Raw genomic sequence first — 16598 nt, forward strand, 5'->3', positions numbered from 1 at the left:
CCCCAAACGCAGGGCTTGGCAAGCGCCTCTGCTGATCCCACGAGGGTCCCATCAGCCCCATTCCACAGCCTGATGGGAGACCAGCAGCTCTCCGGATCACCACCCACTTTGGCACCATCTCCAGACTTGCCGAGGGATCCATTCTCCAGGTCGCTGATGGAGATGTTGAGCAACATAACCCACGATGGGGCTTCCCAGCTCTGGCCGTTCCTGAGAATGGGCCAGATATTTTGTTTTTCCGTAGGCACCAGGAGGCAAGAGGGTCCCTCCAGCCCCACTAAGGCCCATGGCGCTCAGCAAGAAGACAGCCTGCCACAGCGGACACGTCCTCCTCTCCCTGCTGGCTTCGATTCCCTCCTGCACTGGGGCGGGGAGGGGTGCACAGAGGGGGGTTGCCCCAGCTGGCTGCTGTACAGCTGTAGCCTAACCTGTAGCCCCCCGAACAGCCAGACACCAGCCGGAGGTTGTGAAACCTCTGCTCTTTCCACACCCCAGGAGTTGACCACAAGCCAGCTTTTGCCAGCCGCTGCAACTTCTTTCTGGGACTGGGGGAAACTGCGGTGTTTATTGTGTCGCAAACGAACTAAAATCCACTTTGACAGCAGAAAAAACTCTCCCTGCTTTGCCCTAGCCCTGGAGATTAGCCTCAAAATAAACATCTGAAAAGGAGAACTAAGGGAGCAATCCTTGCTCAATGCTCTCTGTCACTGCACAGGTGCAGATCTTAGGGGCTGTCCCACCCATCCTGGACTTCCATCCAGTCGCCACAGTGCCAGGATGAATCTGGTCTCAGGACCTGGTCTGAGGCAGAACCAGATAGGCCCGTTGTGGCAGGAAGGCTCTTTGCCCAGCCAGCAGGCAGAGCAATCGAGGAAGGGTTCTGCTTCATGTGCTGCAGCAACCATAACCCAGAGGAAACCCTTATTTCAGGATATTGCTAAACTTCTGCTTGCAACATGCCCACAGTGATGAACTCATGTGTGCTGGCAATCATGGAACAACCCCTCCTTCCCCAGCCCTTACCAGGCTTGTACACATTGGTGACTGGGTATGAAAGCCACATGTGCACAAGAACTGCTCTGGCGTCGTCCCAGGGCTGCTTGCAGCTCTCCGAGGGGGAGCAGGAGCCATCCAGGGCAGGGAGTGCCTTGCATTTACCCTTGGAGACATCTAGTGTGGTTGGTTTGTTTGTTTGTTTTTAAGATGCTGAATGGCAAACTTACCTGTCACCAAGGTCCCTTTTGCAGCAGCCTGAGCTCACGATCCGTGGAAATCACCGGTGAGGAAGGAGTGAGCTCCCCTGCCAGTTCCCAGGGAGGTCACTGTGCACAGTGGACAGCTCTGCCAGTGTGGAGAGTCTTTGCCCAAACAGAGCTGTTTTCACAGATTGGGCAGGCGCAGCCCCGTGTACCGTGTCTCTCCCCACCCACAGGCACCACACACATCCACACACTGACTCATTCCTGGCTGCTTCACCCTGCAGCATCAGGCCAAAGAAAGAAGACCCTGGATGCTGGAGGAGCTGCCTACGAACGAGAGGTCCACATTACCCCCCCCTCCCAGCCATGCAGGGCTGCAGTGGGAATGGGGCAGTCGTCAGCCACAGCAGATTCAATATTTATTTGCAAAGTTGGACACATCTACAGTAACAAAGCAGGGCTGAGCCAGCAGGCCCCTTCCAATGGGATGGGAAGGAGACACGCCAAGCCCCTGCGTACCAGGGAGGACCTAAGTCTGTGGGAGGGCTGACTCCAAAGGCTCGGGAGCGCTGGATGGCTCAAGGAAAGTTCACCACATGGAGTTCATCTCTGACCTCCCTGACTGTAAGCCCTGGCCTGCTTGCAGGGAAGGGGGGCTCAGGGTTTGCCAGGCAGCACAGCCCTTATGGGGCCGAGAGGGGACCTGGCACAGGGCACAGTACTGCGACCTGGAGACAGGAGACGGGGTCAAAGCTTGGCCTGGAGGAGAAATGGGACAGCTGCCTGCAAGAAAAAGAACCACTCTAATGAGTCTTTTTACCACTGGGTGGGTTGCAGCCACAGAGAAAGCCATGAAGGGGCCCCTAGGCAGAGAGGATCTGGGTATTTGGATGCACAAAATTTGATGGCACGTGAGCTGCTTTAACTCTCCAGCTTCCCCAACACTCAAGCAAAGTAGCCGGTTCCCAGCAGGGAAGGAGGGTGAAAGATGCATCTTCTCTCTTAGTGGCCACCCAGACCCCCAGGAGAGGGTTACACCCCCAAATGAAATGGGTTCGGGAGGGCAGGAGGCAGCACTCCCCTGGAGCTGTTCCCAGCTAGTACCCTGGAGACATCTCAACAGGAGCCATGCGAAGTCACACGTTGGTGCTGACGCTCTGGTCATCCACTGTGGACTTGGTCTTCATCCTGCTGTCTCCCATGGTGCTGGGGGAATCCTCACTCAGCACGCTGCGCAGCACAGCTCTCCAGGAGCGCTGGAACTTGTCCTTGAAATCCTGGCCCATGATGACGTAGATGATGGGGTTGAGGCAGCTGTTGATGTAGGCTATGCCGGCGACAATGGGGTCTGCTTCCAAGGCACCCTTGAACAAGCTCGTGTGTGGAAGGGTAGAGGCCAGGATCAGCCCCACGATGTGGTAAGGCAGCCAACACACAAAGAAGCTGACTATCACTACAAGGATAAGCTTAATGGCTTTCTGAGAGCGGGCAAAGCCCTTGCTGTGGACACGGGCCAGCAGCAGGCTGTAGCAAACCGTGATCACCACAAAGGGCACCAAGAAGCCACAGAGGAAACGGAAGACAGCCGTGAAGAGCTCAGTGAGGCGCTGGTGATGCCCAACCAATGCATAATCCAGCACGCAAGTCTTCTTATCAGAGAAGACATCAGAGCGCGTTGTCCGAAAGACGAAGGATGGAATGGTGAGGAGCGCTGCCAGGCCCCAGGCAGCAGCACAGACTGCCCGCGCCAGCCCCGGTGTCCGGTGGTTCTGGCACCACACTGGCCGCGTCACCAGGGCGCAGCGGTCCCCGCTGATGGCCATCAGCAGCAGCACGCTGGCAAACATGTTCAGGATGGTGAGGGAGGGCAGCAGCTTGCAGGCAAAGTGGCCCAGCGGCCAGTGGTGGTCGCGGGCCAGCGGCAGGGCCAGGAAGGGCAGGGCCAGGCAGCAGAGCAGGTCGGCCACGGAGAGGTTGAGGAACCAGACACCATTCACTGTGCGCCTCATCTCAAAGCCAGTCACCCAGATGACAGCTCCATTGCCCAGCACACCCAGGAGGAAGATGATGGCATACAGCACCAGAATTGCCCGGTAGCTGTGAGGGATTTCGTAGTCATCAAGGTCATATATAGAATAGTCATCAAGGCCAGAATAATTGGAGGTATAATTGTACATTGAGAAATCCATTCTCCGACAGCTCCCAACCTGGAAATCAAACTCAGTTAGAAATCATCATCTCTTTCTCCATCCAAATGAACATTTCCACCCCAAGTAGGATATCCAGCACCCTCAGCATGGAGACTGGACACACCAAGTACCCTGGGACAGAGAGTAGCAGCATCGTGACATCCTCAGTGCTGGCAGGGCCAAGCTGCTGTCCTAATCAGAACAGCACAGGCGTTAAACAAGCAGCTCTCTTCTTTTGCAGAATGATGCTGTGACAGAGAATAATCTACACTGGCCCATGTGATGTTTTGCCACAGACTTGCGCTGGGGCTAGGAGCTCCACAACAAGTGTGTGTGTCATGAGAGCCCTGAAAGGCTGGGGTTTCTGTCCTCCTGCAGCTCTTGCTCCTCCCTGGGAAACGGGATAGAAAAAGCACTTGTTCTTGTGTCATTATTTCCCTCCTTGATCACCAAGGAAATACCAACTTCCCTAGCTTTCTTGATTTGTTCTTCATTGCATTTTGAAGAACTCAGATGGGGAAGCTCTGGGGAGCTGCTACTCTGCCAGGGCAGCTTTTTCAGGTGCTGTTGTGTCCTGCTGAGCACGCTGGCACTGGGAATTTGCTCTCATTCTCGTTCCAAGCACAGGCACAGGAAGGCTAACACCACACTTTGTAAGGGGAGTGGCGAACCAGATCACAGTGAAGAAAGTGCAGTCTGCACCACCCAACCCTGGGCCTCTGCTGCTGCCTCCTATGAGCTGGAGATGGGGTAAAGCCACTCAAGCATCCCTCTGTCAGGAGAGGGAATGAGAAGAATTATCACTTTTCTCTGTAGGCAGAAGACACTTAGTGCTGTGACCACAGAGCACTCTGCTTCAAAAGGAAGAAAAATAGCTCTGCAAACACACAAGGCTTCCCTTGCACTGGGAGTCATAAGTGCAAAGTGCTAGAGAGGGAGAAGATGGGTGTGCCAGATCCTTGGGGACCCAGAGCCAAGCTGCAATGTACCAAAAGGAGAGGGCAGGAAAGAACTGGATGCAGTTCTGCCCAGAGACAGGTGGAACTTCTCACTGCCCAAAGCATCACCCTAAATGTCCACAGTGCAGCAGAAAACAGAACTTGAAGCAGCAGGAGAGGCCAGCATGGGGAAGATCTAGGATTGTCCTATTGCCTGCTGAGCGATGCCTGTGCATGCATGGCAAGGAGGAAGGGCAGAGACCAGCCCTAGGCTTAAAGTGCATCCACATGTCAGTCTGCAGTTAAAGAGGGGCTACAGCAACCTCACTTAATGCCCTCACCTCAGGCTGCAGCAAAAAGACACCACTGCAGTGGAAGGCACTGAGGACCCTTCTGTCCACACAGGCTTGGGCAACATTTCTGCAAGGTTTTCCTGTTGGTTGCAATCAGTTACACCAGCCTAGTTTTCAAAAGAAGAAGGCATGCCACTCTGCACAGTAATGGACACTGATAGTATGTAATGGACAAGATAGTAAGTGCTGAGGATTGCTATGACAGCCTTTTCCCCTATCTGGAAAACAAGTGGCACAAGAGAGTAGATCCCAACTGGCCAAGACTGAGCCTAGGAGCTGGAGGCAAGGGGAAAAGGGGTGCTGTTAAGGCTGGTGTCTCTCACAGTCAGGTGGACAGACCTCACCTAAGGTCAGAGTTCATCTAGTGGTGATCAGGACCATCCTCACAGCACACAAGAACACATGCAAGCAGATGCTAAAGAAATCCCCGCTCCACTTATGAAGATATCTCTAAAAATTGAAGGGAGAGTATCTCTCACAAAAAAAAGGGGGGGGGGGGGGAGGGACAACGCAACACAGTCCATCAGCAAGAGGAATCCTGCCAGAAACTCGTGCGGCTGATTTAGCAGATGCTCACCTGGCACAGCAAGTCCTCGCAGGCTGCGTCCACCCTGCCAACAGTCCTGGTGTGCGGGGAAGGATGGGCTGAGCCAGCACTGGGGTTTTATACAGCAGTGAACAGGAAGCAGCACGTGCATCTTGAGAAAGATTACCAGTTTCATCAGCTAAGAGAAGCTGGGCTGTCCACATAAAGGAAGAGTGTTGTTCACAGAATAGGGCATCTGCATCTGGGCCAAGATGATCTGGGCTCAGTCCTGCGCTGCTTGGCTCCCATATCAGGGACCTGCTGTCCTTCACCTGCACCACGTTGAGCTTTTATGTGTGGAGAATAGGCACGAAACATAGTGGCAAGGAACAGCCACACTGTGCCAGGTCGAGCAGCTATGGGGGGCATCCTGGCTAGCAGAAAGCTCCATCTCCAGCTGCACTGCAGGGGATCTTGGTACGCAAACCCCTTCATCACAGAGCTGCAACAGGAGCTCACAGAAGCGATTGGTCAGGGCTAGAAAAAAAGGAGAAGATGAGAGCCCCAGAACTGCACCTTGTTTGAATAATAACGGGCTTGTTCCAGCCTGGAGGCAATTCCCCGCTGCCACAGCTGGGCCCAGGAAGGCTCCAGGCACAAGTCTCACTGGAGAGGACAGGGGGCTGACCAGAGCACCCCAGTGTTTTGCGTTGCACCGCCCACCCCAGCCCCATGGTGAGGGGGCAGCATCCCTCCTTTCCCCCACTGGCTCTTTCCGTGCAGCCAACACTGTGCCTTAGTGGACATTAGGGCCACTACGCCTGGGTCAGCCCTGCTGTCTGCTTCGGTCCTTGCAGAGCGCCGAGGTCTCTCAGCACCCTCTGCTGTTGGTGGGTGTCATGCCAGAGCTCCGGCACAGGGAGCTGACTGCCCTCCCCAGCACAAACCCACAGCAATGCCAGGCTGGGGGGGACCAGCGAGAGCAGGTGCGGTACCTGGGATGATCAGGAAAAGGCTGTAGAGCTCCAGGTCTTGCTTAGCTCCTCAGTGTGGGGTGAATCCCAGCACACAGGAATGCCGTTAGTGTCCAAGGAGAAGGGCTGGGGAGGCTTGCTCCGAGTCACATACATTTGGAGAAGAGGACGTCTCCCAGATCGTCTGGGCTCAGAGCTGCTCTTGGCTGCTCTAGGCTGCAGATCTAGGCACATTCTCCTTCCCTCCTGGCTGGGACCTGCTGACTGCTTGGCTGCCCTGAACCCCCCTGTGCCCCAACATGAGCAGGATGCGACCAGCCTCCTCCAGCTGGTGCAGGAGAAGTCACAAGGTCCTGCAGCACTTCAGTGAGAGCCCTCCTGTTCCCAGCGAGGCTCCCAGCCAGGAAGGGCTGCATCTTACCTAGGCGCTCCTGCCCTCCTCTCACCTCCAGACCTCCTCCCGAGCCCCACCAGCCACTGCCAGGAACCCCCAAACAGGACAGGCTTCTTCCAACGCCCTTCACAGCCTCCTTGCAGGCTGGAAACCGCATCCCAGAGGCAACGCCCAGCTTCCCAGAGGATTCTTGTCCCCAGCCCTGCCCTTGCGGAGGCTGCAGCCCTGCCAGCCGCTCCAGAGAGCGCAGCTCCCCGGAGCATGGGGCTGCGTCGCCGGGGCCCTCAGCCTGTGCTAGTGGCAGAGCCGTTGCAGAGCTGGGGAGGCAGCGAAGTCCTGCTCGGTGCCGTTCCTGGTGCCGCGGGGTGCCCAGACCAGCCCGTAGTAGATGACAAGGAGCAGCGCGGCCAGCGAGACGCACAGGAAATAGGCGCAGACAGTGGCAACGCGGAGCCAGCGTGGGGGCGGCCGCCCACCGCCCAGCAGCAGCTTCCCCGCACCCCGCAGACGCTCCCCGGCGTAGCTCGGCAGCACTGGCGGGCCGGGGCTGGCCCCTTCCTGCTGCTTCATGGCTCCAGCGCCGGGGCGCCCAGGCCTGTGCCATCCCTCCGGCCCCAAGCCAGGCTCAGCCTCCCGCACCGCCCCCACGGCACCGCCCCTTGCCGTTACCAGGACTCCCTCCAGCCTTGGGCACTGGGAGAGAGGACCCCCCTCATCCAGCTGCGTGCTCCAGGAGAAAGAACTCCCCCCCCCTCGCCCCCAGCAGCAAAGAGCCAGGCACAGAAGAGTTTTGGAGGTTTATTTTATAAAGATTCAGTTGTCACTGATGCAGGATGAGGCAACTCCTTGGGACCAGTCTCCTCCCTGCCCAGCTCCAGCTGGGGATGCCAGGCACAGGAGGCACCTGGGCCCCAGACCTTCTGCACTCAGGTGAGAGGGGAGAAAGGGGACCCCCAAGGGCCTGGAAAAGGGGCAAAGGACTCCTCGGTGCCCTCCACGGCCTGTCCCCGGGCAGCCAGGGCCTTTACCCAGGGTATCTGCAGCAGGGAGTGGGCAGCTGTAGAGGGGGGTCAGCACCAGAGGGGCTGCAGTCAGAGCCCTCACCCCAGGAGCCTCTGCCCACCCTCAGCTTGTGCCCAGGCAGGGACCTGCCTGCACCCACGGCCACCTCTCTGCTACGTTAGTGCTCCAGCGCTCACTTTCACAGTGCAGACATGGGTGCTCCTGCATGCATCTCAGCACCCAGGGCTGGCTTTGACACACCTCCCCTTTGGGTGCAGAACAGATCCAGCCCCCTCCCCACAAGCAAGGGAAGTCCAACCCCAGCAAGGTGCAGATGAGTTATTCCCAAAATATGGTTTCCTGCCAGCAGCAGAGGAGCTGCCCCAGCTCACAGTCTCTAGAAAGCAGTAGGAGTCACGGCAGGAGCAACCCCGCTAACAGAGGGCCACTCCAGCACATCAGGGCGCTTTGCCATCCTGTCAAAGGAGAGAGAGAAGGCACGATGAAGTCAGCTCCCAGGACATGCTCACCCAGGAACCACACGAGCAAGGCTGGGTGCCTGCAGCTAGCAGGACAGAAGCAACCCCAAGCCTGCACCCAGGGGGGCTCTGCCCACACAGTCAAAGCTATGCTGGCAGAGGCACCTACAGCAGAGGAGCCCAGGGGATGCCAGACCCTGCCCAAGGCTGTTCCCCACCCTCCTTCCAGACCCACGGGAAACACCAGCATCAGACAGAAGAGGTGCACTTGGTACCAGGCATGAACACAAGGGAACATACGTGTCCAGAAACAGCTGCCAGTTCCTCCCACTACCCTCTCCCCAGCTGGCCCACGGCACCCCCACACCACTCCAGCCAGAGGCAGCATGGCCCCAGGGTTGGTGCCCCACACTCAGCTCTGCTCCCTACAGCAGGGCTGTGTGCTCAGGGCCTGATCCTGCCCAGGCTCTGGCAGGAAGCAGCAAGGCAGCCAGCATGACAGGCCAACTCAGGGTGAAGCCATGATACAGGGCTGCATCACAGCCCCGCCTCTGAGGCAGAGGCAGTCCAGAAAGCGTTTACCCCCTTGTCCCCAGCTGCTGCCCTCCTCTCAGAGCCCACTGTTCCCACTCAGGGCAGTTATCCTGGGCCCTCAGCACACCATCTCCCACCCTTGGCTACAAGCTACAGGGAGAGACCAGTCCCTGGGCTGTTTTGAGAGGGAAGAGTTTAATACAGGACAGACAGACTTACAGATGTTACCAAGTGCCTTAGACTGCCCAGATGCCCCTGACTGCAGGGGCTGGAGCTTCCCCACCAAAGCAAGCTCCTGGCCCGCACAGCAGACCCAGCGCTCACAAGCCAAGTCCCCAACAGCCCCTGCCATCTGAGCACGGCCTGGCTGAGAACATGGGAAGCTCGTGGGATTCGAGAGCGCCAGGTCTAGACCCCACTGCTGGGGCTGGAGAGGGGAGGGGAAGAGCTCAGAGCCCCAGCAGACTCCATGCAGCCTGTTCCATTGCACAGAGATCCCAGGAGCAAGCACTGTAACTCAGGGTGATCGCAGGCCCGCAAGAGCATAGGAGGCAGGCGAGTCAGTCTGAAGTGTGAGCATCAGAGCCGGCAAGCCCCACCCAAAAGTGGGAAGGACAGACAGACAAGACAGAATACAAAGCCCAGAGTGTTCAGGAATCAGTCCAGTTAGTGGCCAGACGGAGAGGGCGAGTTCTTACGGAAACGCACCCGCTCGAAGTCTGTGATTTCCACTGTGCCAGGAGCAGCCTCTGTGTCTGGCTCGTGGTGCAAAGCCTGGGTTCCTGGGGAGGGAACAGAAAGAGGACTGAATTCCCAGCTAGGCAGCAGGCTGGGAGGAGCACTCCCCAGGCACTGGACCCCACAATCAGGCCAGCACCCAAAGTGGGGAGAATCCCTCACCCCTGCAGAACCCTCTACTCCCCTCACTACCTTGTGTCTCATCCTCCGGGGCAGCTGGGGGGCTCCCTGGTGCCTCTTTCAGCTTCTCTGAATCTCCCAAGGCCTCCTGCTCTGTGGTTGGCCTTGCTTCCACCTGCTGCAGGGGCTCTGCAGGGTTCTGCACCCCCTGGGGGGCCTTGGCCAGCTCCACGGGGCTCAGCCCTAGGGGACAGACTGTGGTTGGCACGAGAAGGGGCCCGCTCGGTCCCTTTCCCCATGCTATCAACCCAGGGCTGAGCCCAACCTGCAGAGGTGGGGGATCTGCCCTACCTCACCTCCCCCACTTACCTGTAGTCTCGCCAGATGCCCCTCTTGACTGGGCTGGGGGGGCAGAGGGGCCTGGCAAGGGGCTGTCCCCTAGGCTGCTGCGAGGAGAGGCCAGGTCCATCTCCTCACCCCAGTCCGAGACTGGCTGGTGGCCTTCCACGGGGGAGAAGGGGCTCAGGGGTTTGCTTGCCCCCCCACCAGGGCTGGGTGCCACAGGGGGCATGCGCAGTCTGGGAGCTGTGGCCTGCCCAGCCTTTAGGGGACGCTGGTCTTTGGGGGACGCACTGGGGGGTGCTTCATCCTCGACCAATGACCCAGAGCTATCTTCCTCCTCTTCCTCCTCACTGACATCCTCCCACTGGTCCTCATCTTCCTCAGGGTTCAGAGAGGGCTGAGGCTCTGGGAAGGTCACGCTTGCTAGTTCCTCCACCTGTTGACACAGAGCAAGGACCATTTGGGGCAGAAAGGTTGCGCACTGAGGCCAGGGACTGCTGGACATGGTCTGTTGCTGGACCCCCAGGGGCTCTACTCCAGAGCATTTTACCTCCTGCCCCAGGCCTTCAACTCTCGCTGCTGCTGCCAGAGGCTCCTTCTCCTCCCAGCGGTTGTCATGCATGCTGGAGAAGAGGAAGGGCATCAGTGTGAAAGTTCTGCTATGGCCCCCACCTGCTGAGAGCCCCAGCTCGCCAGAGAACACCCCAGGCACCCCAACCTGTAAGGCTTGGCCCTCGTTCCCTGGCTCCGTCCACAGCCCCGTCCCTTTCTTCTCCGCTCTGTGCGATGCGGGGACAGAAACTCCCCAAAGGTAGGTGGCTTGGGCAGGCGCTTGTTCTCATCTGCGACAGGAGGGAAGGCTTGCTGGAGCACCGCTCAAGGCCTTGGGCCAGGCTGGCACCTTGCACTGCTCAGCTCCCCAACGCATGCCCTTGTCCTGCCCTGTCTCCCCTCAAGCCCCCACAGGAAGCTACAAACTCACCCTGTCTGCTGCCCCCTTCCAGGCCTGGTGCTGCCACAGAGCCCTCCTTGAACCTGAGGAAGACAGGGATGAGTGAGATGGAGGACACTACATCTTCCAATGGGTCTGAGCTCAGCGCAAACCGGCCTCTTCCCCCAGCTCAGCCCACAGGAGTCACACCCTGAACCAGCCCCCTGCAACAGGGGCAGTTCTCCTTCTCCACATACATTGTGTCCGTTTTCTCTGCATCCCACTCTCGGCGCCACTGGCCCGTGGGTTTGCGGTGACGTGCCAGGCGCTCCTGGTCTATCTGCTCCCGCTCCTTCTTCCAACGCACGTACTCTGCTCGCTCACGGCCCGTCATGGAGAGCGTCATGTCCAGCGTCCCCCCAGCCTTCGGGCCAGATCGCCGGCCCTGAGGGGAGACAGGTCAACATAACAGGAGCCAGAAACCCCCGTGAGACCAAACCCTGCCTGAGCACCTCCTACCACATCTGACACCCACCTCAGGATCACCAATGTCTATAGGGAGGAAGAAGCAGCCACTCGAGGGACCCATAAACTTCCCTAGCTTCCCTCAAAGTTGCAGCTCTTCACAGCTCAAGACTCCTCTCTTTTCCACCACAAAAGCCTCGTCCAGGGCAGCACCCTGCTCACTCCCCGTGAGGTACGTACGGGGCCCTGCCAGGCCTTCTCACGCTCCATGCCTGTCTTGACCTTGTCGAAGTCCGCCCCTCCCCAGTTGCGGATGTGCCGCCTGCTGCCCTCCTTGCGGTCAGCATCCTGAAAGGGGCCGCTGCGCCGCGGGTCATCCAGGAAGTTGCGCACCGGATTCTTCTCATGCAGCCCATCCTGAGCGAGAGGGGAGAAGGGAACGCTGTCATCTCGCAACTCCAAAGCCAGGGGAGCATCACCTCCCCATGCACGCCACCGGCCCTCCCTGGCTCACCCTCTGGTTTCGCTCGTACTCCGCAATCTTCTCCATCTCCTCGTTCATCTTTTCAATATTCTGGCGCCTCCGCTCTTCCCACTCCTGGTGGTGGCGGGATAGTGAGAGCACAGCCAGGAAAAAGACAGTTCTTCACAGGACACACAGCACCCCACAACACTCCCTGCCCAGGCCTCACACATGGAGCTTTTAGCAGGGAAGACACCCTGCACCATCAAGCTGTCTTCCTAAGCAGCTTCCCTCACAACCCATGGGAAACCCGCATGCACCACGCCAGCTCTGACACCCACCTTGGACTTCCTGTCGGGGCCAGCGTCTCCCCCCATCGCTAGACTGGCTGCCCCCCGGCCCCGTGACCGGCGGCCACGTCCGCCGCGCTCCCCCAGGAACACGCTGTCCCCCCCGGCCCCTTCCCAGACAGGGTCACCGGGAGGCTCCGTCCGCAGGGACCGGCTGGAGGGACGCAGGCCTGCACGCCCTGAACCACGGGGAGCACCGCTGCGGCCAGGCTTGGGGGCGCCAGGAGACTTCCTGTCACTGACAACACGCTTCTCCTGGGGGAGAGAAGGGCAAAGCGCTGGGTTCAGCGACAGCTGCCTCACTGATGCCTGCCCTTCTCTCAACTCCCCAAGCCCCGCAGCACATCCTGCCCCACAGACTCTCTCTCCCAGCCCCAGTTCCTCCCCCCCACACTCACCCCAGGGGAGAGCATGACCTGGACAGTGATGGAGAGATCCTTGTCCACCCATTTCCGCTCAGGCTCGCCCTCAGCGGGTCGCACCCGGCGCAGAGCCGTCACCGCGATGCCCTCCTGCTCTGCCTTCTTACGGTCCTCCTCAATCTCCTGTGGAGAGAATGCAGGCATGAGCAGGGCCCCGTCTGGGACAGACCAGCACCTCCTCCAGGGACCCTCATGGACCTGCCCAGGCCTACACCATCACCTTGTTCCTTCCCACGTGTTTGGGCAATGGGCAGAGTCCCAAGTTCACCCAGGACAACCGACCAGCACAAGGAGGGAGTTTCTGGGCCCTGCAGGGAGCCTCTGCCCTACAAAGCTTCTTGACACAGCAGATGAGATCAGAGACGGCCTCTCAGCCCATTGGTTCCTGAGATGTCACCTTCCCCGGGGTTTACGGGAGACAAGGAACAGGAACTGCCCACCCAGCAGGCCACCCCCCTGCAATCCCATGTTACGCAAGAGGCCTAGCACTAAGCCACAGTAGGGGATTAGGGGCTGTAAGTGCCTTAACATGCTCTGCCTCCACGCAGGCAGAATATCGGAGGGAACACACAGCTCCAGTGTGAGATGCCAGAGGAGCACACGCCATGGGCACAGAGTCCAGGCCAGGACTCGCCAGGTGCTCAGCCCTGGCTCCCCGCACCTGATAGCGCTTGATGAGGGCCTCGTTCTTCTTGCGCAGCGCCTCGATGCGCTTGTCCAGCTCCGCATCCTTCTCCTCCTTCGACTTCAGGTCCAGCGTGGCCGACTGCAAGGAGGGCAGCAGGTTGAGTGAGGGCCCCTGGACCCAGACCTGCAGCAAGGCTGGGGCACCCAGCCCGGCCCCAGGACAGATACAAACACAGACACAAACAGCCTCTCAGTGCCCTCAAGCCCGGCCCAAAGCGAGGCCCCAAAAACTCGCCCCACAGGAACACCCGGCTGGGCCCGGATCCCAAATCCGACCCCGCACTGAGACCGCCAAACCCGGCCCCAGAATCCCGGCCGGTCCAGAACGGGCCCCCTAAACCCGCCCCGCAGAAACCCCCGGGCGGGGCCCAGACCCCAAACCTGGCCCAGGCCGAGACCCCCAAGCGCGGCCCGGGGGCCTCAGGCCGGGCCCGGCCCCTGCCCGAGTACGTCAAGCGCCGCCCCGACCCCGGGGCTGGACCGAGACGCCCTCCCCCCCGAGCCGAGCCGGGCCGGGCCGAGCCCGCCGCCTCCGCACTCACCATCCTTGGGCCGGACTGGGCTCGCGGCCGGGACCCGGGCGACCCGCCCCGCCCACCGCCGCAGCGAGCGACTTCCGCTTCCGGCCCGCGCAGGGAGCGGCCTTAAAGGAGCCGCGGCGGCCGGCCCGCTGCGGCGCGGCCCCTGGCGGCTCGGAGGAGCCACTGCAGGCGGCGCCACTCCGGCGGGGCGCGCCGCTGTGTCCGCGCCTATGTCCCCTGTGTGTCCCCTGTGTGTCCTCCATATGTCCCACCATACCTCCCCATACGTCCCCTGCATTTCCCCTATGTTCCCCTTACATACCCTACATGTTCCCCACGTGTCTCCCGTGTGTTCCTCTATGCATTCCCCTATATATCCCCCATATGTCCCTCCATACATCCCTCTTTACGTCTGTGCACACATCCCCCTATATGTCCCTCTATGTGTCCCTCCATACATCCCCCTTTATGTCCCTGTGTATGTCCCCATACACTTCCCCCTGTTTGTTCCTCCGTAATTCTCTATCTGCTCATACATCCCTCTGTGTTCATCCATATGCCCCTCTGTGTGTCCCTCCTTCCCTCTGTCTGTCCATCCCTCTATATGTCCATCCGTCTGTTCATCACTCCGTCCATCCATCCATCCATCTTTCCATCCATCCCTCCCATCTGCTCATCCATCCCCCTCTCTATCCGTCTCCGCACCCCTTCCATCCTCCTTCTGCCTCTCCATCCTTGTCCTCTGTCCCTCTGCCCATCCATCCGTCTGTCCATCCATCCCTCCCAGCCGTCCCTCTCTCCGTTCCTCTCTCCTTCCTCCCTCTGTCCTTACATTTGACCTCCCTTTGTGTCCCTGCACCCTTCCATCACTATTCCCAGCCCATCCCCTGTCCCTCCATCCCACGTCTGTCTGTCCATCCTTCCATCCCCCTGTCCATCTGTCCATCTGTCCCTCCCCGCCACCCACAGCCCCGCTGCACCCACAGCTGTCAGCACTCTGGTGACGTGTGCCTTTGCACACACATGTGCTGGCACCTGCCTGTCAGTGTTCATACAGGTGCAGCAGCTCACACACGCGTGCCCTTGCATGTGCACGTGCTGGCACCTGCCCGTCCATGTTCGCACAGGTGCAGCAGCTCACACATGCGTGCCCTCGCACACGCAGCCCTGAGCTCACACGCGTGCATGGACAACGCTTAGTGTGTGTGCTGACCGGCTCGCACACACGCATGAGTGCGCAGAGCATGCTCCCGCAAACACGCGTGTGCACACACACACTCGCAAGCACACGGGCTCCCGTGCATGCATGCTGGCCCTGTGTGCCCGCATCCCTGCGCCCCTGCTTCCCGGGGCTCCAGGCCCCCTGCCCCTGCGTCCTTGCTGCCCCGTGCCCCCACGCCCCTGCACCCCCACGTCCCGTGTCCCCGCACCCCTGTGCCCCCATGTCCCGCTGTCCCTGCGCCGCAGCCAGCGGTCCCCGGGGCCGGGCGGGGGGCGCGCGGGGGGCGAGCGGGGGCTGCCGGCAGTTCCCTGCCCGGCTGCTCCGCTGTTTCCATGGCAGCTCCTGGTCTGGCCGCGGCGGCGGGCGGCGATTGGCTGCGCCCGCGCAGGGATGCAGGATGCAGGATGCAGGATGCGGCGGCGGCATCCCGCGCTTTTGGGGGTGGGGGGGGTAGGAGCCCTCGGCCTGGGCAGGGCTCTGCTCCGGCAGGGTGGAACCGGCGGGGTGTGCACGGGCAGGGTGTTCCCTAGAGGAGTTGTGCATGGTGGGGTGTCCCCCAGTGAGGTTGTGCATGGGCAGGTTGTACCCGAGCAGGGCTGTGCATGGTAGGTGTACCCCAGCAGGGTTGTTCACGGGCAGGGTGTCCCCCAGCGAGGTTGTTCACAGGCAGGGTGTACCCAAGTGCGGTTGTTCATGGGCAGGGGGTACCCCAGCAAGGTTGTTCATGGGCAGGGTGTACCCAGAGGGGTTGTGCATGGGCAGAACCTATAGCTATACCTGTACCTATGCGGGCACCTGCAGCAATACCCATTCCTCGAGCGGGACGCAAAGCGTTACCCACACCTACAGTAACGTGTACAGTGGCACCTGCAGCAGTACCGGCAGCAGTTCCCATGCCTCTGGCCAGACCCATATACGTACCTTATACCAGACTTGTTCACACAGTGGCACCTGTAGCACTACCTATATCTGCCACTGTAGCCATAAGGGCACCTGCACTTGTATCTATACCAGTACCTATAGCTCTATCTATAGCAGTACCTATAGCTCTGCTTATAGAGGTACCTATAGTGGTAATCATAGCTCTGCCTATAGCAGTACCCATAGCAGTACCTACAGCTCTACCTATAACTCTACCTGCAGATGCACCTATAGCTTTTCCCTATAGTGATACCTATAGCAGTACCTATAAAGGTGCCTACAACTCTGCCCATAGTGGCACCTATAGTGGCACCTATAGCTCTACCCATAGTGGCACCTATAGCGGCACCTATAGCTCTACCCATAGCCGAGGCGGGGGCGATGCTCATCGCGCGCGCTCCGCTGGATACAGCGCTGCCGCTCGGCGCCGATTGGCTGCAGCGGGCGCGGCTCCAGCCAATGGGAGAGCGGCGGCGGCCGGGGGGCCGATGGCGGCGGCCAGGGGGAACGGGGGCGGGGCCGGGGTGACCGCGAGGGCACGGGGCCGAGGGGTCAGGGGTGAGGGGTCAGGTCGGGGGTGAGGCAGGGTCGCGGACGGGGGGCAGGAGGGGGCAGAACCGGGGCTTGGGGCCGGGAGGGCCCAGACACCGCCCCCCCCCCGGGCCAGGCCGAGCAGGAGCCCCGGGACGGCCCGGCCCGGCCCGGCCCCTCCATCCCCCTGGCCCGGGGCAGCAGGGCTGGCGGCAGCGGGTTTCTCCAGGGCGACCTCATCTGGGGGACCACCGCCGTCCCGCCCCTGTGCCGGGGGTTGCCACGAGGCCTGGCACA

The 16598-nt window shown here is 60.2% G+C and overlaps 2 protein-coding genes across 4 annotated transcripts; both read right to left on the reverse strand.

Annotated features, from left to right (window-relative positions):
* Nucleotides 1-1637: 1637 nt before the first annotated feature.
* Nucleotides 1638-5630, reverse strand: LOC134152700 (C5a anaphylatoxin chemotactic receptor 1-like). The gene is made up of 2 exons (XM_062598280.1): nt 5257-5630; nt 1638-3406 (listed from the first exon to the last, which is right to left on the reverse strand). Exon 2 carries the CDS (start codon nt 3386-3388, stop codon nt 2336-2338), a length of 1053 nt encoding a protein of 350 aa, XP_062454264.1. The 5' UTR covers nt 3389-3406; nt 5257-5630; the 3' UTR covers nt 1638-2335.
* Nucleotides 5631-7357: 1727 nt separating this feature from the next.
* On the reverse strand, nt 7358-13723 carry CCDC9 (coiled-coil domain containing 9). 3 transcript variants are annotated; one of them, XM_062598299.1, is made up of 14 exons: nt 13649-13723; nt 13081-13185; nt 12414-12542; nt 11989-12252; nt 11699-11782; nt 11425-11601; nt 10977-11164; nt 10771-10823; nt 10507-10630; nt 10339-10411; nt 9816-10224; nt 9519-9689; nt 9297-9370; nt 7358-8051 (listed from the first exon to the last, which is right to left on the reverse strand). In XM_062598299.1, exons 1-14 carry the CDS (start codon nt 13649-13651, stop codon nt 8034-8036), a joined length of 1872 nt encoding a protein of 623 aa, XP_062454283.1. In that variant the 5' UTR covers nt 13652-13723; the 3' UTR covers nt 7358-8033. The 3 variants fall into 3 exon arrangements, with proteins under 3 accessions (XP_062454283.1, XP_062454284.1, XP_062454282.1); XM_062598300.1 differs by having other exon boundaries at nt 10080-10224; nt 12396-12542; XM_062598298.1 differs by having other exon boundaries at nt 12396-12542.
* Nucleotides 13724-16598: the final 2875 nt, after the last annotated feature.

Source organism: Rhea pennata, chromosome 32, assembly GCF_028389875.1.
Source record: "Rhea pennata isolate bPtePen1 chromosome 32, bPtePen1.pri, whole genome shotgun sequence".
Lineage (NCBI taxonomy): Eukaryota > Metazoa > Chordata > Aves > Rheiformes > Rheidae > Rhea > Rhea pennata.